Consider the following 23,933-nt stretch of genomic DNA (forward strand, 5'->3'; position numbering starts at 1 on the left):
AATAAACAATTTTATTGTATTATTTTGCTGAAGAAAGAGTTATGTTTTTATAATACATTGGATTTCAATGTTTAAGTGTTACTCTGGCACAATACATTACTGCCCATGTTTGTTTTTATAGTCATTTAATTTCAAACCATCTGACTTCAAATATCTTTGCAGTATTCTGCAGTACTGTGTTATTTTCCTACCCAAGTTTAAAAAAAATCATAATTTGAATATTATTACTGTATAAAAAGGGACTAAAAATATAAGAAAAGAGCATTTTCCAAGATGAACCATCCAAAAATGTTAAATTCTAGAAAGAATTACTAAAAAGCTAACTTCCCCCACCAAATGAGATTAGATCTATACTTGTTATTTAAAATATCTGTAAGTAAATCAACAGCCATTGATGATGAGATCTTCAGCAAAATTTTCCATTGTATTTAAAAACTCCTGACAAGATGTACAGACTATATTTGAAGGCCACCATTCAATCCAAGTGCTGGAGTCCAAAGGGTACTGGAATCTAAAAAGACAACAGAAGATATACATTTGCCTATAAAATCTGGGGATGAAAATAGCAAACAAAAAAATTACAGTAGGAAATAGATTGCTTTGAGTTTATCATCTTGTTTTCAGCTTACATAGCTGAAAACTCACACTGGATAACAAATCCTGGTCAAAACAAAAGAATTATCTATTGTATAATATATCAGAACTAGCACATCAAGATTAGGATTAAAATTGAGCATATGCTGATGATAATCTGCTTACTTGAAACTATAACCAATGTTTATCTTTAAGGCTTCTTTTCCCATGATCAAATACTGCATTCCAGGGCTCAGCTCAACATCAGCACAGGTCTTCTTTTTAACAAAGGTTACTTCATTATTTTTTTGAGCAAAAGCCTTCCCTGCAGTAAAGTAGAACATCAAGAATTGGAAGATTCCACAAAGAAAACATCCAGTCACTCATATCTATTATACACAAAAAACACGTTCAACAATACAGTAGAGCCAATGATCTATTTGCTACAAATAAATAACAGGTAAACTTGATAAGATGAAACATATGCTTCCAGCAGTCTGAAATTAATATTCAAGAATTTTTGAATGAAATCTGAATGGCAAATAAGACTTATACACACTAGGTTATTATAAGGCCATATGCAGTGATCACCTTCAGAGTGAAAATGGGTAAATATCAGCTTTGGTTCTGCATGGCCTGTGAGAAGCTCATTTTCCTAGGAATAAAATATTGAGTGCTCAAGAGCATTCCAAATTAAGTCCTCTCTCATTGGGCAGAGGTATATCCAACAGACAAAAAACTGAGAAGAACCAAGGCAAGTCATAGCCCTACATCTCTCCCACTTCAATCACAGTGAATATATTAAGAGAGGGCCTACAGGAAATGAATAGGATAGATTTAAGCAATAACTCACATCTGATTCAGTTATGGAACATGTTCACCTTGTTTACAAATAGCTATCATGTAGAAAAGCAGCTCAAAAATACACTAAGATTGCCTTTTTTAAACTACTTTCCAAACAAATTCTCAAACTTAAAGCTTTCTACTTGCATGAAATGACCAGGTTTGACTGTTGGTTTCTGTCAGCTACCTCAGTGTTCTCAAGCAGGCAGGTCCTACTCTAAATAAAGTAATTACATGGACTAAAATTAGGACACTGACCTCTCTTATAGACGTCTAGAAGAACTGCAGCATACTTAACAAAAGAACCTTCTTCAGTGCGAGATAAGATGTCCACTTTATAAACTGCAAAATAACAGAAAACAAACTTTTTCAGAGAGTACAGGGAGCATTTATGCTTCTCTACCCCAATATGTCACATTCATACACTTCGTGTCAAGGCTAATCAATTTCAAATCGCTAAAAGTGTGATTGGAGCAAAATGTTTTACGGCAGAAAAAAAGCAAGCATTTTAGTGCAAACATGACAAACAGGAATGTCAATTCAAATATTACCATATGCAATGTCATCCTGGCATGCAGCTTCTCGCCGGGTATCAGCACTTATCGACTGATCTAGTCTCTCTTGCATCCTGCTACACTCAGCTACATTGAGAAGAAAAGAGAATATTAAGAGAATGTAAGCAGATGTCCTCATATTATCATGAATCTCTACTTGCCTGGGATACTCTGCTCTGAGAAACACAGGAATTATGGAATTGCATGTTGGAACAGTAAATCTTTAAAATTTTAGCCAAAAAAATCTCCCCTAGTTGTCTGAAGTTAATCTAGTCAGACATGCATGGTTCAACTGCACACATCTTTCCTTAAATTTTCAAATGTAAAGATTTTTTTTTCTGTTTTTAAATAGGATAACAGCTGTGTTCTTATGAGCATTATTCCTTGTGATTAGCATACTTTTTTTCCCCCCTCAAAGCATTAAAATGCATTCTTACCAAATTGAATGGGAAAACACTTTAAAAAAGAAAGTTTACCTTCCATGCATTTACATTCATTCCCTTCACATAATCTCACAAGTTTTTCATCTCCATATGGGTTGTATAACATAGTGCACTGTTTATCTAGAAGACCAAATAATAAATATTAAATTTCTATTAAAACAAGCAAATTCCTGGAAGACAGCGCTAAAATGTAGTCAATCAGAAATTCCTTTAGATTAAAATAATAAGGATTAAAAAGCTGTGGAAGAAGGAGCAAAAATAATCATGACTTTGAATACCCGGTACACATACCTGGTGCATGATATTCATAGACAGTGAATGTGGCAGGATTTATCATCCCAGCATGGAAAAGCTCACTTATTCTGAATTCAACACAGAGGAAATTATTAGCTGGCACCTGTTGAACAGATACGTGAATGAAGGAGCCCAAAAGGGAACATGGTCATTCCTAAGACATCAAGTAATGCTTACAGTTATGGAAAGGATAACATACAGAGTCTATCTGCAGAATAACATGCCCATCTTTAACCTCATAATCTGCAATCAGTTGATCAACTCCACTTGCAAGCTGTAGGGGAAGAAAGAAAAAAATACTTTTATGTGACAGGATATCTTACATATCTGTTTTAAGCAAGAGGAAGAACAGGAAATGCAGCAGTCTTACAGTAGTCAGGTCTTCTGTATTAGCATCCAGTCCACTAACTAAACCTATATCCATCACAGCATGTGCAGACCCTGACTGTGGCTCTCTCATGCTGGGCTTGTACCTAAAATAAATTAAAAGAAAAAAAAATTAGCTGTACTTTAAAAGCAATTATAGGTAAACAGATCTGAAATTTAAAAGAAGTCTTTGGAAACAATCCCAGAAAACCTTGAGGAAAATTTTACAAACATCTAGATCCCTGTAAATCCATAATTAAACTAAATATTTCAGACGAGTTATTTCAGATTTATAACATTCTAAAGTGTAAAGGAGGCAGTGTCAATACTTATGTTCCAGAAGTATCCAGGCATAAGTTAAAGAAACTCTCTCCCTCAAGCCATGACCTTTGGTCCTACATTTATTCATACGTATATATAAAAGGGAAGAAAAAGGGAAAAGAAACAACAGTAAATGCAATAACAAATGAGAAATAGCAAATAAAAACATTTTAATAATTTAAAAATTAGAGAAATTCATTACAAAAGTGCTAGTCGATATAATATTAAGACAATAAATTAAGAAAAATCAGAAGACCAGAACGCATTTGTAATATTCTTACAGGAATTTCATTATGCACACATAAGGCATTAATTCCTTCCCCTGGCACTGCTCCAATTCCTTAGCAGGTCAGCTGGGAATTCCACCTTTGTATGAAGGAATGTGGAAGTGGTTAGGAAAATCAGGACACTTAGAACTAGCATCTGATGTAAATGAAATCTTCACATGCAAAACATAGGCACTGGAAGAAAACAAAAACAAAACAAACAAACAAACCAAAAAGAAACCACAAAAAGCTGTACTTACTTTGCACAAGCCTCTAAGCGCCCAAGGGGCTCCCCGTCTTCTCTTCTGTAACCTTTTCATACCAAGAAGAAAAAAATAAATGATCTTAACTCTTCGAAGCTTATCAGAATCCTGATTAGCACTGTCATTATTGAAAGATTCTTTTTCCCTGTTTTTGATAGCTGCTTTTCACAGGAACTCACTATGTAGCCACAAAAAAGCAGCACACAGTTCCTGTGTAATTCAGGTGAACTGTCAGCTTTAATGTTTAATGTGTTTAATATTAGTGTTATTGAAACTCCATGGGAAATATGCCTTTTCTGTTTATTTATTTTTATTTATTTCTTCTTAATAAGACATATTTTGTTAAACAAAGTGATCTTTTTTCCTGACCTAAGTAACAGTATTTAAAATCATTTTACCTTTACCATCATCACTCTTTGGAACAATCTTCAGTTCAAAATTACATGTTTCTTCCGAAGTACCAATTATATTATATACGGTCCTCACCTATATACATGCATATAAAAACAGACCAAAATAATAAAAACACTGAGTGTACAATCCTCAAGACTGGCATGAATTTAAAATTGAGAATATGAAATTAGGAAAATATGATAGAAGTAAAAACAAGTCTGTACAGCTGGATTATTTTAATTGGTGCAAAGCCCAATAAATGATCAGCACAGACACAAATGTAAAGCCCAGCACTCTTGCTGATTTTACTAAAAGACTGAAAATATTATCCAATAGGATCCTTATGAGCAGGAATACTAGTACTCAAAAAATAAGTCTTAGATGTTAAGTTCAATGCTAGAAGAAGCTGTGAAAGATTAGAAAAAACCACCATGGTAACAGACACACTATAATTGTTTCTTTCAACAATGCAAACGAACAATACCTTAATGACACTGCTTAATGAGCAAAACATAAATAGTAGAAAAATCAGAATTAAGCGATTTCAAACTGGTCATTAAGTGGGGATTTCCTCATTTGGCTGCCTAAGCAGGGGCACTCAATATTGCCTCTGCACACTTACATTTACTGTAGCTAAGCCAGTGCTGCTGCCAGTGCTTACATATATGTCATCATCCAAGGGTGCCTAAAGGAACAATGTTAAATAAAAATAGATTTAAGTTGATAATAAGGGTAGGACTATTAGCAATAATAATTCAAGTCAGATAATCCACCTTATGTTACCCCTCCCCCCTCTCTCCCCCCCCCTTTTTTTTTTCTATTTTTAATACAAATTAAGGTCTCATGCTATAAACGGCTTCTACAAAACATTCAGGGGAAACAAGCAGAGAGATACTAGATTTAAATGAGCATGCAAATTAGCAGAATGGGATTTTTAAAGAACAAAGTCCTCCAATGTCTGCTGTACCAAATCAATGCCCGTATCCTAAAACAAAAGAGCAGACATAGTAGCAAGTTTAACAAGTCACTAAGAATGCTGCTTTCGCTTTACAAAAGCGATGTTATTCACTCACTGTCACAGTTTTTCCCACAAAATTGTCTTCTGTCAATTTAAATGCATTGAGATCTCCATTGTGTTTGTATGCGATCTTAATATTCATGTCCAAATTAAGGCGTTTGACAAGAAGTGAATATTCAGTCAAGGCCTCAAGTGCATTAATTGTATCCTGTCAGAAATCAGATATAAAGAGTTACTTCCAGGAATTAAAAATAATAATTTATTTTCTGCCATTTAATCAGGAGTACACACAGCAATAAACATTACTATCTAACCAGCTTAGCTGTTACTCAGTGGTACACTTAAAACCCCAGTAAGGTATTTAACACCCTACTCTTAGGCATGCTTGGACAATTTTAAAATATGTCAACGTGTACTAAAAAAGATGTAAGCAAAGATTAATAAAGTATTTATCACTTTCTCTTTAATAGATTTATTCCTATCATTTGAAAAAAAATGGAATATTGCATGAATTAGTGTTTTATATGGTACAACTGAAATCAGTGAGGTCATCTTGCAGATTTCTATTTATAATGGACTTCATGCAAAGAAGTGATTTTTCCCACAGAAAGAAAATCATGTTAACAGTGTCATCTGTTACCAGTCCTATGTGTAGGACACCGAAGTTACCAGATTGGTCAACTGAAGATATTACACCTTTAAGCCTTCTCAGAATTTGGTATTTGAAGAATGGGAACAAAATACCTAAAAGCTCACCTGAGTTGAGTAGAATCCTCCGCCATACCTTTGTTCTTCAGACAACCATTTGACAATTGGATTCGCATAGTTTTTGTCCCCTCTCAGCAGGGCAGTAAGCAAGGCATACGCAGTAGTTTCAACCATTTGGGCAGTAACTGCGTGTGGAGTGTCCTGGCCTAGTGTTTTGAAAGCATCTTTCCAAAATCGATAAATCGGTGGGTCACCTACAAAAATATAAAAGAAGGGTTTCATATTGAAAGACAACACTAACTTCTAACCAGGCTTGACAAGATGAATTGTTGTCTACACATGTCAAAGGGAAAGGAGAAACTATTTTCTGCTCTTATCAGGAGATGAAGATGTGCTTTCCTTACAGTCCTTACAGTTTTAAGTCAGACATTTATTCTAGAAATGTTTGATAAACAGACCTGATACGTATGCAGGTAGCTGCTGGTCTTAAAAATCAGAGGCCAAAGCAACAAAATAATCTTTTTTTTCTAAGCCACTTTTCACAGAGACAGAACAAAGACATTCTATTCCAAAAGAAAAAGTTACTTTGAAGAGAACACCACGAGGTTCTTGCTTAAGAGAAAAAGCGCTAAAAAGGAAGAACATTCACAAGAAGCTATGAAGACATTCAGCAACCAGTGAGAAATTAGTATCCCTGTGGTACTATTTGGCTGCAAATCCTATAGATCAGGTTAACTTTCAGCTGGCAAACCAAACATTTTCCTAAAAAAACACAGAGCGATATCATCCCTGAAATCAGATCTCTTGGTGGTGAAGATGACCTGTTCTGAAAAGCTCTTTCTTGCCTTCTCCTGTTCCAGACAAACACCCCTTCTATCATGTGTATAAAAATGATTAAAATATTTCAGTCACACTATTAGCCTAGTGTGGCCTAGTGTGGCTATATAGCCACACTATATAGCTTTATAAATACTCTTAAAGAGTAAAAATAAATAAATAAATAAATAAAATAAAAATCTGAATATAGATTGGAATCAGCTGTACCTATGACAAACGCTTCCTTCTTCAGTGCAGAGAACGCTGACTGTGCAGAGGGATGGCTCAAGTCCACGAGAGATAAAGCGTAGGCACTTATGGCCATCGTAAAGGGGCTTTCAGCAGATTGCACATTTCTCATCAAATAATCTCCTGCTCTGTTTTTAGCATCATGGATTCTCTGAGAAGATAAACAATCTACAGTTTACACGTTACATGTATTTAAAGAAACACATCTATGAAGACAAAATAGACACACACAATATCTTCTACAACCTTATGTCCTACTTACCTGAGTAGGACATATTTTAATGGTCTTCTCAATTCCAATAAGAGAAAATGCTGTGAGATATAAAGATTTTTCTTTAGCTTCTGTAGGTAATGTTCCCTACAAAATCAAATACATAAAAATAATTAAATAGAAAAAAACAGGTCACTCAAGCAACTTTTTAACAGTTTAAATGAGTAAAGGAACACAAATCTCTGTAGTGAGTGTCAAATGTGCTGGGAATATGTATATTTTATATGTATATATATCAACCTATATATTCTTTTTCCCTAAATTCTAAGAAATGGCAAGTAGCTGCTAGTACTGGGAAAACAGAGAAGTATGTAGGAATGTGCTGAGCTTCACTTAATTTACAGGACATTAGCAAAGTTATTTTGTCTAGATGATCCGGTCAAATCAAGCCTAAAATATCTCGCATTCCTAAGACATAATACATTCACTTTAGCTTTTCATGTAGACACAAAAATAAATAAATTCATTTTCATACCTGTAGTTTCACTGGTTGATAACTTGAAAATTCACTGAATGACCCATCTGGCATTTGACAATTATCAATAAGCCACAGAAGTGAATTACAGACAGAAATGTGATCAAGACTTATATATTTATTAACTTGTCCAAAAATCCTTAAAGCAAAAGCTGACAACCTGGCAAGGAAATCAAGCAGAATATAGTTGTTTTGATTAGTAGATTTTTTTTTACTTGTACCATTAAAAAAAAAAAAAATGTTCCTGGCTATTTGATATTTCCTAATCTTAAGTCAGATAGAAAAGTAAAGAATTAAATCAAAATTTTTCAAACCATCTTTCTAAGGAAAAGATCTCTTTAACTCACCATGTGCTAGCTTGTCCGTTCTTCCACATGCTATATGAGAAGTCAGGTTTTCTGAATGACAAGATGCTTACAATTCCTAAGGAATATATTAGGCAGATTTAGTGGTTATGGAAAAAAAGTTATATTAAAATAATATTTGCTCACTCAGATATATTATCTTAATCAAAGCCTACGCATCTCTACAACTCTAAAATAAGAGAAGATATATTTTTTTATACCTTCTTTCATCTTTCTCCTCATTTCAGTTCTTGAAGATAAGGTTCTAGGACCCAACAAATGCCAATTATTTGATTGCTCCAGGTAGTGAAACACGTAAAATACTGGGACAATACTCATAAGCTCTGCCTCCGCACTGCCCTTTGGCAGGTTAGTGAGAGACTTGAAACCATCAGGACTGAGGACTGTGGCAATCACTTCACCCATAAGATTCCCTGTGGGGGGAAGAAAAAAAAAACAAACTGATTTTAAGGGGTAACCCAAGGTGAACTGTAGGGCAGAATCAGGCTCATATTAGAGAACAGTAATTTCATATTAGTTATTCAAACTTCTGAAGTCATCTCTAGATCCTTTCCACAAAGAGAACCTAGAAATAAATTCATACAAATTTAAACAGAGGAGTAATAAGAAATAGAAGCCAAAGTATAGCAAAAGTAAACATGCAGTAGGCTAAAAGTTTCCATTCAAATTACCTTTTACACTGATACTTCTATCAATTTTCGTTTTAGGCACCAGATCCAATGGAATTTTATATCGAAATTCTTGTCGTCTCTTGATTAAGCCTACAATTGAAAATGTGGCTATAGCATATGGCAGGATCTATCAATCAATCAATGGAGGATTCAGATGCAATTGCAGGATTTAAAGACTAGAACTTAATAACAGAAACACACCTGAATGCACATGTAAGCCGTATCAACTATTAAAAAAGCAAAGCAAAAACAAACAAAAAAAAACAGATTCAAACACTTATTAATCTTTCTTTGATGTTAAGAGAATATATGGTTTTGACACAGTTTATTACTACAGATTTGCTTTTGATTAAATGGAAACATATTCTATTTAAAATCGTCTTGCTAGTTGGTATTAAGGCTCACTGAGAAAGCTAGGTCTTCATACTGTGTTAAAAGATGCATACGAAGTTTCCTTTAAGAATTTAATCGAACTAGTCTTGAAAGACTAGCTCTTTTGATGGATTTGTTGGTGTATTAAAGGACAAGAAAACCATGGAAAGGACACAGGAAAGGACATACATCAGGAAGCAGAACCGTTCCTTTTTGTTATTACTCAAAAGTTGACTGTCATAACTGCATGAAATAACAATATGAAAATATAAACAAAAACAGATGAGATACACATATAATCAATTCTCATACCATAAACACCATTCGGATCCAAAGTAAAGCCTGCATGAAGTTCTCTCTTAATTCCTTCTGGCTGAAATTAAGAAAGAAGAAATAAGCAGAAAATGGAAATACTTTTGCTTAATCATACATACTAGCTGAAGCAATAGTTTAAAACTATAGTATCCTAGCCTTCATGCTTTTCTACGAATTTCTTATATTCTTTAATAAGATTTAATAAAAAATAAAAATAAAAGCTTAGGAAAATATTAAGTTACAAAAATAAAAAGCAATTAAAATACAAAATTAAAAAATATAGATTTTTATTAAGTAGGTTTAGACAGTTGGAAACTCAGAATAACTTAGAATACATTTTATTTGTTTATTAAGATACAGATTGATAGATATGGAGATATACAAGTTTCTGAAAATTCTTATATGCAAGGGTTAAAAACATAAGCAGTTAAATATTCAGTCATGCATTTTTTCACTGCATATCTCCTAATTAATTCAATGATATCATGTGAGATCTGGGAATCAGATAATATTAAGATATAGCAACATAAATATTGCTATATATTTGATTTCATATACTTCTTGTGAATGTATCAATACAAAATTGGAAAATATTTAAACCCTTTTTTTTTCCCCTTACCATTACACGTAATGTTTTAACTACAATTTCACTATTCTGGGCAGCCAACAGTGTAAAGTTGATAGTATGAAGACCTAATTCCAAAGGAAGTATTCTGAATGTTATTGGTAATGATGAACCACCATTTAGATACTTGAAGTTACAAGTGCGTGTCCTCATTCCAGTAGTTGCAGTATCTCCAAAAGTACAGATTCCATCGCCTGCTGCTATTTTAACACAGAACTGAAATGGAGAGATTAAAAATCTTCACTTTATGACACGTACAACAGCAGAGAAAAGTGAAGTCCATTGAACTATTATAATGAACATTCCATTGCTGTAATTCTTTTTCTGTTTGCAAGGGGCAAGTGTCACTAACTTTGGAATTACTATTGCTTGTGCCAGAAAGACACTAAGAAATGGTCACTACCAAGACCAAGAAGTCACTCTAATACTCATCATACAAACACCTTAGCATATTTTTTTTTGAAAACTTTCCAAGATTATTTTTCACTCTTCTGTTTTAATGCATTTCTTTAGGAATGCTGCTTTCCTACTAAAACCATAGACAACAATCTGCTAGTTCTGGAGCAGGTAATTTCCCAAATTCTATCATTTATTTGACATGTTGTCCTAACATCTGAAATAGAAAAATTGATCTTAGCTTTTCATGAATACAATTACACCACGTTCAAAGTTGTTGGCAAGAACACGACAACTTTGTCATCAGAAGCATGGCTGGAGATGAAGCTTTTAATGAGTGCTTTTCAATGTTACACAGTTAAGTAAACTTTTAAAATACTTTTACAGCTCCCCCCCCTTTTTTTTTTTTTTTAAACAGAACTCACAAATTACCTTAACTACTGAATCTCCATAGTTATAGACTGATCCTTTTAACTCAATTTGTTCTCCTCGCACCACAGAATAAGGAACATAAACACTCAAGAAGATATCTTTTAAAACCTGCACTTCCAGGGGCTCAGCAACACATATACCTGAGAAAATGAAAAACATAAAAATCATTATCTTGTCCATACTTACAATAAACAAGTTTGAAGGGCTCTTCATAGCCCTGCTGCCTTTATTGATGGCTTATTGGTTTTTCAAAAGCTGCTTTGAGATTCTTCGGCTTCTTTAAAAGTGACCAGGCTCTTGTGTTCTCTTCCAAGCTGCTATCTGCTACTCTTCTAATGTACTCACACACACGCCAGTCCATTAGGCTTCTGCTTCCTCCTAATCCTAGCAGCACCTCTTCTGTTTGGATTATCGTATGTATCAGACTGTTTCTTTAGTTCTCCCAGTCCCTAAGCTATTGACAGCAGGACACTGCAAAGCAGTGCCAAGGACCAGTCGTCAAGTATCTGTGCTCTTCCTCCTCCTAGTCAGCTATTATGGGTCACTATCAAAGACAAAATATTAGGCTAGACACACATTTGTTTTGATCAGTGTGGCCAAATCTTACACTCGTAACAACAAATGAAGTAATTTTCTTTAAATAAAGGTATATTCTGATGTTTTCTTTTCCTGACTAACCACCAAAAAAAAAAAATAAAGTTATATCTTAGAACAACATGGCAACGGACAAAAGAAGATCTGCAAAATCCAAACAAAAATTCCCTAGTTCTTTATCTACAATCTGATTTGTTTATGGTACCTACCTTTATCAGATATGCCAACACCTTGTATTTCCCAGGTAGTCAGTGAATCAGGCAGAGTAATAGAAAGAGTCTTTGACCTGTGTTTAGAAGTGTTTTACAGTTAGCACATTTATGTATCAAAGTTATTTGTTAACACCACCAACAAATCAACAGGAAGGTAGTCTGTGCCCAGAGCAACTCCTGTACCTAATATAGACCCAGACAAGAAAAGCGCTAACGCAGAACAGGACCTCTGGATTTCTGTTTGCAAAGGTTTCGTTTTGGCTGACCTTACAGAAATTTGTGTTTAGCAAGGTCAAAAGTGAATGGAAAATTGCCTTAGAGGCAGCAGACATCTTCTCCCGCACACAGGAAAACATGGCATAAATAATGTGCTGTACAAAACTGCATTTTAGCACATTTCACAAGCAGTACAGTTGAGGCTACCCTGGTTACCTTAATTTTAGCATTTACTTTCTAAAAAAACTGATGACTTAGCCCAATGTCAGTAACTGATTGAGAAAGCAGTACCTTGAGGAAACTTGATGAACTTCCCATAACCAGCTTTCAGGGAAATAACTTCGCACATCTGCTTTTTCCAATTCCAATGCAGACTCAAAATCTGAACATAAATAAAGCAAGTAGAAAAAAAACTGCCAAAAGGCAGCCAAAGGCTTCAAAATCATCATCCTTTCCTTCTGTAATACTATATCATGCCTATTTCTTAATTAAAGAAAGAGCTAAATACTCTTATCAAAAATCTTGTGTTTTCCGATCTCACATGTAAATACTCATCCATTAGCCATACACCATAACTTGTGGACTAGCAATTGCAAGGAGACTGGGAGATGAGAAAATCTGTGGTCCCACTGATTTTTTTTTTCCAAAAAAGCACATTGGGTTGCTTTAGGCCTGGGAACAGGATCCAAAATTTAGCCCCTGCACAGTACTGAAGTTTGGCATTGCCTTCAGAGATAGTGATGCTCCCTTATTGCTCATCTCCTTGTTTTAAACATGGATGAAACACAGCTCTCCAGTGCAGCCCTTGTTGACCAGGGAATCAGACAAGATCTTTGGATTCTGGCAAAATTTCTTCTATAACAACCCTGACATAATAAAGAGAGCTTAAGGAACAAGGCAATCAGCTGTATGCCTTTCAGTATTCTACATGAGGTATTTCATCACAAGTCCAGTCGAGTTAAACTCCAGTACTTACACATTCTGGCCAGTATCAGGAGCTTATTCCGCTCTTCCTGCCGCAGTTTGTTGGCAAATTCACAGCACTCCCTGAACGCCGAAACGCACCTTTCGCCACGCCGAATTCGTCGAGCTCTGTCACTGCAAGTCTCACTGACTGGATACGCTTTTACTCCAGACATGCAACAATTTTGAATTTGTCGACCATAACTAGATACTGAAATAATAAAATAAATTACCCAATCCCTTCCTTGAGATGGAGTTTTTACTTTAAAATATATTTTTAACTAGTTATAGCAAAGCTATTTTTAAAACTTGCAGAATTTCAATGAAGACATAGATTTGAGGATGAACATAGACTTGTCAATTTTAAATATTGGTGACACATTGACTAAGTCACTACTATTCTCAATTAAAAATATAAAATAGATAATGTAGGAGTTTATTTTACTTGAAGACTTAAAAGTTCTTCTGACAGGCCTTGGTCCTTGGTAGATTGTTACTGAAAACACTGCCACATGGTAGCACTGTAAGTTTTGAGGCTATATCTCTTCAGAAGCAGAAAAGAATGTGAAATTATGCTAAATTTTAAGAATATACTCAAGTCTCAGCAACTTCAAACTATGCATATTGCTAAGGGGCTTTATAAATGTGGTCCTCTACAGTGTTATCATCAATATTTGTCAATCTCTCTATACCCCCTATACAAGCAAATGCAGTAATAAAAGTGCAAATCAAGATTCTAGTTACTTCTAAGGGACATGATCTTTTTAAATAATTATATATTTAAATGGAATTTTTAAGCACCTTTCTTGAGTATCTGTTCCTCAAAATCAGACCTTTTGGTTCTTAAAGTTTCCCTGCAAGTTTCATCTGTTAAAAACAAAAATACAAAATTGGTAATGTCTTTGTAATAGCATAGCTTTAAAGTAATTACATAAAATTACATTCGCTTTTAATTATTAAAAGTTATGCTCATTTCAGTTACAATAACATTGCATAAGCCCAAATGTTTTCCTTCTTCAAATCATATTTCTTGCCATATATGTTCTCTCATAATTTTATTAAGCTCCAATACTACAACTATGTGCCACAACATAAGACTTCAAAAGAGAAAAACCACAATTTCATGGTTAAAAAGTACATAATATACCTGCTTCATTTGAATCATCAGCATTTGCATTAGTTAAAAATGTAAGCCCAGCCATTCGAAACACATCAACGTTGTTCCGTCCTCCTCCAGCACCACATCCTAGGTCACTCTTTTCCAAATGTAGCATTACCTGAGGAAAAAGTAAATCAGCAGCTAATTAAAATGTGGATCATTATATGATATTGTATGACAAATGGGGATATTACAGCTTTGCGAAAAAGGCCATTTCTATCTGGAAGATATTTTCACAACACATCAAAATGTGCCATTTACTAATTCTCTTATGTAATCCAAGCACCAGAACCAACTTGAACACTTTGCTGTGGCACAAAGCTCACAAGTCATGTTGTTGAATCACGCAATAATGCGGCCACAACACATGCCATACATCAGCTTGTTGAAAACCGGGTATTTTTACAGAATGGTGCTACAAAACAGGCTCAAACAATACAAGGTTGGTGCAAAAGCCCTTCCGTTCCTAGCCTATATACATTGCATCTGACTGCTCAGAATTGTTGCAGAACTGTAACATTTTATCACAGTAACAAAAAGCTTTCAGTGACCATGATATTCATACCTTGCACACTTACGTGTTAAATTCCGCAAAGACTGAAAAACTCTATAACCCACTGAATAGATTTTGCCATTCCTTTTCCCATCAGTATGCCTTAAAAACATATTTTGATTATAGGAAGTACTAAGAAACACAATGCTTTAAACAAGGAGCTCTCTAGTATGGTAAACTATTACTGGGCAAGTTTGAATGGTTCTGGTGAGTCATCTCAGATCTCTCTAAAACCACAATTTACTTTTACTGGAAATTAAAACATCAAAAAATAATTCTTTTTATTGTTTCTTAACTGATAGTTCTTAACCAGCAACTTTTATTCTGATTTTATTTGCTCTTTTTCCTATTTTCATGCTTATTGAATGCATGAACCATAATAACAACTAAAATATGAGCATAACATCTAGCAATTTCTTTTTCTTTCATGGCTACTACTTAACTTTTTCCGCAGCTCTCTTTCCTCTTCCTGTGACTCCATACACTGCTTTGTCAATAGATGACAAAGCAACGAAGGAACTGAACTGGGTTTTCATGTTAAGTGATGTGGTTTCTCCTGGCTTCAGCGTCTGTTTGCTTGACAGCAGATTAATCTATAAATTGAAAACAAATATTGGTCATTTTAAAAGCATACTGTTCAAAAACAGCATCCAAAGGCAAGCACCTTTAATGCGTGGGGAAGTGTTAAGGAACTTGAGTAATTCAAAGTAAAATCTCATCATAAAATGAGTGCACGCCTACAAGTTTTAGTGTCCAATTTACTACTCACATCAAGCCTATTCCCACAGTTCTGTTCCACATTCAGCCAAACTGAATCAGCTACTAACTCAGCAGTTTCTTCTCCCATGACAATATAGTAAACAACAAGGCGGGCTGAAGGAACCATTTCTTGAGTTATCTGAAGATGTAGGTGCTCATAATCCAAATCCTTATTCCTCTCTTGAGTTCCAAAGCTTATGATCTTCCCTTTTGATATTAACTATGATAGAAAGACAAAGAATAAAGAAAGTCAAATTTTATATTGAGTATACTATACTCAATGCAATAACTTACATGCAATAACTATTTTGTGTTTAAATATAATTCAATATACACAAAAATGCATCTGGAATGAGTGTGTCTAGTTCAAGGGAAAGGGACTCTCCTCTTCATCCTCTAAAAAAGAAGCACTGGTAAAAATTAATTAATACAGGGCTGAAATTTTTTCACTGAGACCAATTTCTCTTAATTCCTTCCCCTCCCTGCCTCACTGAAGTAATTGCTCATGTCAGCATTCTATATGACAAAAGCAGTAGAAAATCTGAATAGTTGTCTGAACTGCATACACTTATTGCTGCAGATAGCTCTTGATAGTGGAGGTTCTTCATTCTAGACCATTTATTTAATCACAATACAGTATTTCATATGGAAACATCTGTTACTTACCAAATAGCTGTAGTGATGTATTTTATGAATATAGTGACTGCGTGGGTATACATTAATATTTATGAAATCGCCTACTTGCACGATTTTGTGGTTTGAAGCCCAGTCGACATAAAGATAACTCTGGCTTAATGATGAATAAGCCTTTGCTTCATATGTTTTAGTTGCTTGGTTTTCATCTGAAAGATTTGGATCTGCAGTTCTAACCTAAGTGGTATGAATAGCAGAAAAAGCTTTGTAGTAAAGGAAGAAACAAAAACTGGATGTCCTGACATCTGAAAAGTTTAGGTACAAAACGATATTTAAGAAAAACAAATAAGCACAATATTAGAAATGTTCTGTAATATATTGTTCAGGGGGGTTAATAAAATAAAGGCCAACTAAAGGCTTTCATGTTTTCTTTAATAAAAAGATCATCAAATCCAACTAAAATGTTAGTATAGAAATTCAACCTATAAATAGAGCAGACAAGGCCAATAATACACCTCTCTACAGGGATGGACAAGCACTTTCAGAGATTTCATTCTTATGTGATTGATTTAGACCCTGTTTTTTTATAATATTAAGAAATTATGTGACAAATTAGGATATACACTTTTTTCTTATTCTCAGAAAAAATAGTTTTAGTACAATTTAATATACAAATGATGTGTTGTTATAGTATTTACATTTCATAACTTTAGCAATTTCCAAACTTGAGATTGTGACCAACTTTTGAGTGCAAAATCTTTCCATCTTTGTTATTCATTGGCAAAAGTACACAATTGAATCATTTAAGAAATAAATTAACGACAGAATTTAAACTCACTTGAAATTCTAATATTTTGTTATTAGATGGAATATTGACAGCAAATACAGCCGTTCCATCATTCACACTTGTTGTTCTTCTACCAGCCTCTGAGCCCTCAGGTAACACCTCGGTCTCATCCATTTGCTCGCTCAGTGATTTTGCAGTCACAATTATGGGGACGTTTCCAACAAAGTTATCTACCGTGTTTTTCACCTGCACCTGTTCAGTGAAATACAGAAAATGAGAATGAGAGCATTTTCAAGTAAAAATATACTAAAAGATGCCATTGTTAGTAATATTTTCTGTGGTTTCTAAATTTCTTCAACAGTAGTAAATGAAAAAATTGATCACTGAAATTAAAAGCATTTTAAGTGTAGACGGACAGACCCATGACAACACATGCAAAGAAAAGAATCTTCTGCATTATAGGCTACATGTTATAACATGCAAAAATATTACTTATGTTAATTAACCTTAATGAAGAATGGAAGTCCAGGCTTCACAAAGAGAGGAGTGGCAACCAAGTTCAGTTTGTAAGGAGATACAGCATATATGACTCCATCAAACTCTGCTTCTCCACTAAGGCCACCTAAGGAAATATTATGTCCCCTTTAAGAATTACATCCTAGGGCCTGTATTTTCTCCACTTCAAAGGGTAAGTTGAAAAAAATAATAAAATGATGAATTACACATTTTATTACTATTTATTTTATATATAGCAAACATTATACACAACATAAGATTAATACAGTAGTAAGAATAACCTCTTTGCTACAATGAAGTCTTTGCACCTAAGGATTCAACTCAGTGTGAAAACATAGGGCAAAGAAGTTCATCCCTTAAAAATGTTAACACTGAATGGGCTCTTCTTCCCTGTAAACTTTTGAAGAAGGATTTCTGAATACTAAAGGAAGTCTGATACCAAGAACATTATCTGTATAGATTTGTTTTCCAACAAAAATTGTGGACAAATTCAAAAAATCAGCTAAAAAGCAACTTACCTGAAGACTCTAGCACTGATGCTACAATATATAAGCGTAACCCATCCAATTCTTCTAGACTTTGAAACCCTATAAAACTAACTGCTTTTTTGCTGTTAAAATTGATTTCAGCAACTCCATTTACAATCTGGAAATGAAATAAAAATACTTTATAATCAATAATTTAGAAATATCCTATAGATATAGTGTAAATAAATTCTACTTTAAATATGTTTCTGTTCAATATCTATTTTCAGAGGAACCCAAAGGCAGGAATGTTGTAATGAAGAATTTGTTCCCGGGAACTGTTGATAATCAGCCAAATAATGCCACACGCTGCATGTTCTGTACGCAGGCCCAACAGAAGGCAGGAACAACACATATCTCTGTGGTTTTGGGAAGGTAAGGCCTTTTCTCATTCTTGAATGACTAAATCAAAGAGGGCAGACTAAACGAGAGAAAAAGAATTGGCGAAGAACAAACTCCCCATAACACATCCACCTAATTTCAAACTGTCTGTCTACTACCATGATGCTGTATTATAACATTTACCCTCTGCTTGATTTCTTTTGCTTATATTACAAGCTCGTGTAACAGAATAAAATCAATTGCTGGCAATGTAAACTAGAAATTGGAACGCATTTTCATCAAATTTGATGGGAAAACTTCAGTGGGGTTAGATCAATTCTGAACCGAGTACCCAAAGCCTAAAGAAATTGGGCTTGTTTATTCTTACCTTAGTTACATGTAAAGCACGAGGCATCATTTTTTTCCCAGTTTCTTCAATTATTCCAAAACGAAGGAAAACATCAGCACTTGGAACTCTTTTATTATAAAAATAGCTGGGAACAAAAGAACAATAGAAATGCTTTTAACATGACCATTCTAATGGATACAGCAAAGTGTTCATTTCCAGAGCAGAGTCATTTCCTAGGCAAGGAATAGAAAGCAAAGCTTCAAAGACTCCTATTTTCCTCCTCTCTATTAAAAACAACAACAACAAAAAAAATCCTTAGTTCTCTTCCAAAGCAAAAAAGATTCGATGACCAGGCTTCTTGCCAAAAGAGAAGAGGAAGATCTCTGGACACAAGAGAATTACTTTTGAGATAAAAGATATACATAGCTAGAAATGTATCCAAATTTCCTTACCTGGCTTTCACAGTAATCCTGAAGTTCTCAAATTTGTCAGAGCTAATAAAGCTGTTTTCTGGCTCTATGATAATGGAAAAGCTTGGCATTGCTAAAAGTTGAGCAGAAAATAAAGCAACTTAGATATATTTTTGGATGTTCAGCTACAGCTACTCAGAAGGAGGCTGCTGTATATGCTTCAAAGAATAATCAGTCAGTTTCAAGTGACTGAAATTACATTATAGCCCAAAAATAAAACCATCTGTTTGTCCACAGAGAAGCACAAGTCATAAAAGCCCCGAGTTATCTGCAGCTAACCTGGTTCCAGATTTTATAAACTGTGGCCACATCAAGATGACCTAGCAGACAGAAGAACAACTCTTATCTAGAGAAGCTGTGTTAATACAGTCTCATACTGATATGACAATTTAGCTTAAAGCGACATTGCTACACAGCACTACACTGCACAAAGCCACTGCCTGGTTTAATCAAAAGGCCATGTGCTAGTTCAGGCACTTCTGAGTATATTACCACATTTCCACAGAATAACCATCCTGTATTGTGGGCACACATTACCGTATTCCTTAATTTCAAATTTTGCAACAGCTGAGGTTATGAAATTCTTCTTGTACTTGGCTTCAATCTTCCAAATTCCATACCTGCAAAAAGTCAACAACCAATCACTATATTAATTCTGAAGATGAAAATTAAGCTGCTTAAGATATTTTATGTTAACAACTATTTAGAATGAACATGTATGTTCACATCCATTTTTAGAAGATTCTGTTTGTTATTTTTTGTTATTTTAAATGGACTAAGAAATATTTTAAAGGGTTGATACAAATTTGAAAATATTATGTCATTGTTTATATCGTGTCCATCATCAATGTCTGTTGTTTAAGGACTGCAAATGCAAGTGAGATTAATAGAGAGTTATTTGCTATAATCTTTCACCTGCCTGCTCTAACCCTAAGAGGAGACAAATGCCCATTTGGCTTTCCAGGATTGTTTCAATGCTGTCAGCAGGGATATTACGCATCACCTACACTATTTAACACAATTTGAATGATTTTTCTCTGCAAGCAGAAGCAGTCAAAAGGCATTTATTTAATTTCAAATTGCCTCACAAACTTATACAAGTTACAGTTGCAAAGCTTCTCTAAATGTTACTATCTTATATCTCAAAGAAGAATTATTCAGCTTGCTTTAATTCACATTTTATATCCATCTCATCTTTGCCAGTTTAATATAGTAACATTTATGCAACGTTAATGAAAAGTATATTCTTTATCCCGGGTCCCAGGATATGAGTAATTGCCAATTTATCTGATGCAGTTAGCACATTTAAAAATAATTCAGAAATTCTACAAAAAATAACAAAGTAAACACCTTTGTGATAAAGAAATATTTAGAGTTCAAGCTGGATCAAAGAAGATACAGAAACATACCTGTACCATGAAAAAAGAATATTTTCAGCATGCTAGTTCTTATTTCTCACTTAACAGACAATTAAAGTTCTTGTTCTCACATGCAGTATCTTGTGCTTACAAAGGGAGTCCTCAGTGTGCCACCATCTCAAATGGTGTAAAACAAACCAGCAAGGTTCTACTAACAAAACTTTGTACTGTGGCCTAAACCAACTGTTTTACAGTAACAAAATCAACGAAAAAGGTCATGCTGAGTGCAGACCATGTAACCCACAAGCAGTCAGACCTCGACTGAGAGTGCAGCTATGCACATCTGCACTGACAGCGCAGCAGTAACATGTACTGGTCAAGACAAGGCTCCTAAGGACTCATTCAGGCTTCCATCAGGGCCCTTCTCTCTAGCTGGAACACTAAGGCATGACTGAAAATCACAGAATTTATTAAAAAAACAGTTCCCACAATCTTTGGTTTTATGGCACTACTATTAAAATTAAGTACATTTACTGCTAAAAGATACTCAGGTTCAATATGGACACAAAACAAATTCTTACAGGGATCAAATTATTCTCAGTTTCCTAATGGAAATGATATCGCTCAAAAAGTATTTTAAGTGCCTGCTGCTCTCCTTCTGACCCGCCAGTGACTCTTCAGCACCCTCTCAAGGCAAAAAGGAGAGCTGAAGACATATTTAATTTGTACACTGCTGCTGGTAGTGATTTGTATGAATACAGAAGTTTTTATCCTTTATAATCAATACATTTTATACAATGCTTCCATCTCTATAGTAGTGTCTTTCTTTAAATTTTCCTCTTCAGTTGAAGATTATAAACTCATCACTAACTGTTCTCTAATTTCAGTTTTATCACTTCCTACATCTCCTCACTTTCTCTCATTATTTTAGAAAACTGAACTGAATTACAGGGAGTAAAATTTCTGTTTGGCTCTAGGAAACAAACAATGGTTTAGAAGTTAAGTGAAAGAAGAGCATCTGATCCTAAGTTCCTTATTTGTACTAGGTTGCACATGAAATTCAGGAGTTCTAGCATTTGGCATCGTTATGCATATTTTGTGTATCAGCAAAAGACTCTGATGGCCTTTAAGAAAAGGTAGCATTATTTTAACTATTCATAAAAAGCACTAAATAAATCTACTTAGGATTAGAAGGAATCTTGAAGTCAGGAAAAGAAACTATTCCAGTAAAATCTTCTTCTTCTATAATATCCACTTTTACTCCATCAGGATCCTTTAAATCATAACAGAAAAGAACCAGAAGTTACAGATCATTCTTACTAGAAGTAAAATCTTCATTTAGTAATTTTAATTACAGCCTGGACAATTGAGAATATTAGATTCAACTATAACATACCACAAAAGTTAGGACGGTTTCGCGCCGAGCTGGCTGCAGTTCTTCATTCAAAGAATAGACTCTGACTTTCACTGTAAGAATCATTACAATAAATTATTATAGAGACCAAAAACCAAACAAATGTTTTTATCCATACTAATTTCTTAAATATTCATTATCTACAAAATGCTCTTGACCTTTTGTCAGCATGATGCTCAAACAAAAGACATCTATTGATGCTGGGAACAAAAAAAATCCTGCACCAACTCTTTCAGATTGAATCATCCCAGTGCAAAGTGAATCTTTGCCACCACAATTCCAGCACACCACCTTCATGGTAAGGAAATTCAGTATATGTGAAACCAACAACTCAATCATGATTATTTCTTCAATAATGTTTTTTAGCATATTCCCATCAAAATCTTTCACCCTTTATACCTCAGATTAATGATTTATGCTGTAGATAACAGGAGCTGAGTTGAAGGATATTGGGAGAAGCAATTAATTTCTACAAAATGATAAGACCATTAAAATATTATTCTAATTAAAAATTAAATGGTAACCAATGACAACATAACATGACTAAACCCTGAAGTACATCTAAATCCTAATCCCTCAGCAGGTTTTAAAGATTAATTATAGCAAATAAATTAAGTATGATTTTACCTGATTGATCAGGAGTATAAACAGGTTTGTCTGTCTGAATAAAGAGAAATCCATTCTCATAGGAAACTGGAATTTTTTTTAACCTTGTAAAGTGTGGGGAAACCGCTTCCAAATACACATATTGGACTGAATTTGCTGTTCTTGATAAATCTGCTGGTTGAAGCTGGGGAAGATGAAATATGTAGAATTTTAAGGAATATTAAAGTATTTTTCAAGTAGTATTTCTTCTATTTTCCTCTAGTATTTCTTGCTGAGCATCTGAATGGGAATTACTATCCTGATACTAATTCATATCAAATTACAGCATCTTCCATAACTTCATTACACTAATTTTATCCAGTTGGTTCAATTTCAGACAAACTGCAGTGAAATAAAGAGCACGGGGAAGACTGAGGAACCAGGGCCTTCGGCTTCCCTTGCCTGTTTAAATAACGGGGGTCTCATTGTTGTGGATTTTTTTGATACTTACAACCCAGTGGCAACAATAAATACACAAGGAGGAAAGTCTGAAATCATTACCGTTAATGTTACAGCATCCTGGAATTTTTTGGCTGGAGTTAAAGACATGTAGCCAGAAGAATAAGTAACGAGCTTATCTGGAAAACTTTTTAAGGCAACATTGACAGAAAATTCCTTCTCATAGCCAAAAGCTTGAACTACAACTTTTTCAGATGCTCCAATTCGGAAGATCTTTGGTGCTGTAAGGACATATCTGTTTGCAAAATATAAAACAGTGAATGGGCAACAGGGCTTTACTTCTTCTTTTGTATTTATTACTTTCATTTAGAATTGACTTATGTACACACTGCTAAAGCAAACAAGATGGAAATTTGGTTTGGTTATATTAGCACACCAGTTAAGGACAATATAGTCTAAGTGGAGAATTTTTTATGAAAACTGTAATATAATATCACAAAATAACAGCTTAGGTAGGTTAATGTTGATGGATTTGATCCTGCAGACACATAGAGGCACACATAATATGACAGACTATTCACATGGAAATAATTATTCCTTTTGTCATCTTAAGCCCGAAATGCTAATCCTCCAAATAGTCGCACACTTGTGTAATATTCCCACCATCAAACCTCTCACTGAAACCAATGAAGCTACTCACAATAAAGGCAATTGTGAATAAAGTTTTGCAGGATTATTCTGATTTCATCAGTACCTTATAGTTAAAGCACAAATTACTCCAACAAAGCCATAGACTTTAGTATCTGAATGCTTAATAGACCTAAACACCTGGAAGAGTAGCTGACAGTCAAGCAACACTTCCAGTAAATACTATATTTATTTTACTTACGTTTTCTCTTGACTGAAACTTGTTCCAGAAAACAGCAGCACAAAGAAGAAAATTAATATAGCCATAGTGTCACAAATAACAAGCCATAAATGCCAGCAAATACGGATTAAATTGCATTTGGTTTTTACAGATGAACAGAAATA

General features: G+C 34.4%; 1 protein-coding gene across 1 annotated transcript; it reads right to left on the reverse strand.

Moving 5' to 3' along the window:
- Positions 1–375: 375 nt before the first annotated feature.
- On the reverse strand, positions 376–23,933 carry C5 (complement C5). The gene is made up of 41 exons (XM_088525358.1): positions 23,791–23,933; positions 23,004–23,196; positions 22,485–22,647; positions 21,840–21,910; positions 21,625–21,716; positions 19,623–19,705; positions 19,068–19,158; positions 18,655–18,760; positions 17,940–18,066; positions 17,412–17,527; positions 16,957–17,157; positions 16,152–16,355; positions 15,496–15,705; positions 15,170–15,319; positions 14,162–14,291; positions 13,816–13,881; positions 13,028–13,225; positions 12,343–12,433; positions 11,833–11,909; positions 11,030–11,169; positions 10,196–10,417; positions 9,574–9,634; positions 8,890–8,979; positions 8,419–8,631; positions 8,201–8,276; positions 7,854–8,013; positions 7,370–7,465; positions 7,087–7,258; positions 6,091–6,296; positions 5,390–5,542; positions 4,939–5,001; positions 4,328–4,409; positions 3,921–3,972; positions 3,078–3,180; positions 2,907–2,981; positions 2,705–2,810; positions 2,447–2,533; positions 1,968–2,057; positions 1,675–1,758; positions 760–898; positions 376–511 (listed from the first exon to the last, which is right to left on the reverse strand). Exons 1-41 carry the CDS (start codon positions 23,853–23,855, stop codon positions 382–384), a joined length of 5,034 nt encoding a protein of 1,677 aa, XP_088381484.1. The 5' UTR covers positions 23,856–23,933; the 3' UTR covers positions 376–381.

This window comes from Tinamus guttatus, unplaced genomic scaffold, assembly GCF_059628265.1.
Source record: "Tinamus guttatus ecotype Peru unplaced genomic scaffold, ASM5962826v1 Tinamus_guttatus_pri_ptg000226l, whole genome shotgun sequence".
NCBI classification, from domain to species: Eukaryota; Metazoa; Chordata; class Aves; order Tinamiformes; family Tinamidae; genus Tinamus; species Tinamus guttatus.

Bases quoted from the DNA above. Each gene is read 5' to 3' on its own strand.
- C5 (XM_088525358.1), bottom strand. From the start codon at position 23,855: ATGGCTATATTAATTTTCTTCTTTGTGCTGCTGTTTTCTGGAACAAGT. The intron at 21,911-22,484 runs GTAAAATCATAC...TGATTCTTACAG, and splicing joins TTATACTCCTGATCAATCAG to TGAAAGTCAGAGTCTATTCT. The intron at 7,259-7,369 runs GTAAGTAGGACA...TTATCTTCTCAG, and splicing joins TTAAAATATGTCCTACTCAG to AGAATCCATGATGCTAAAAA.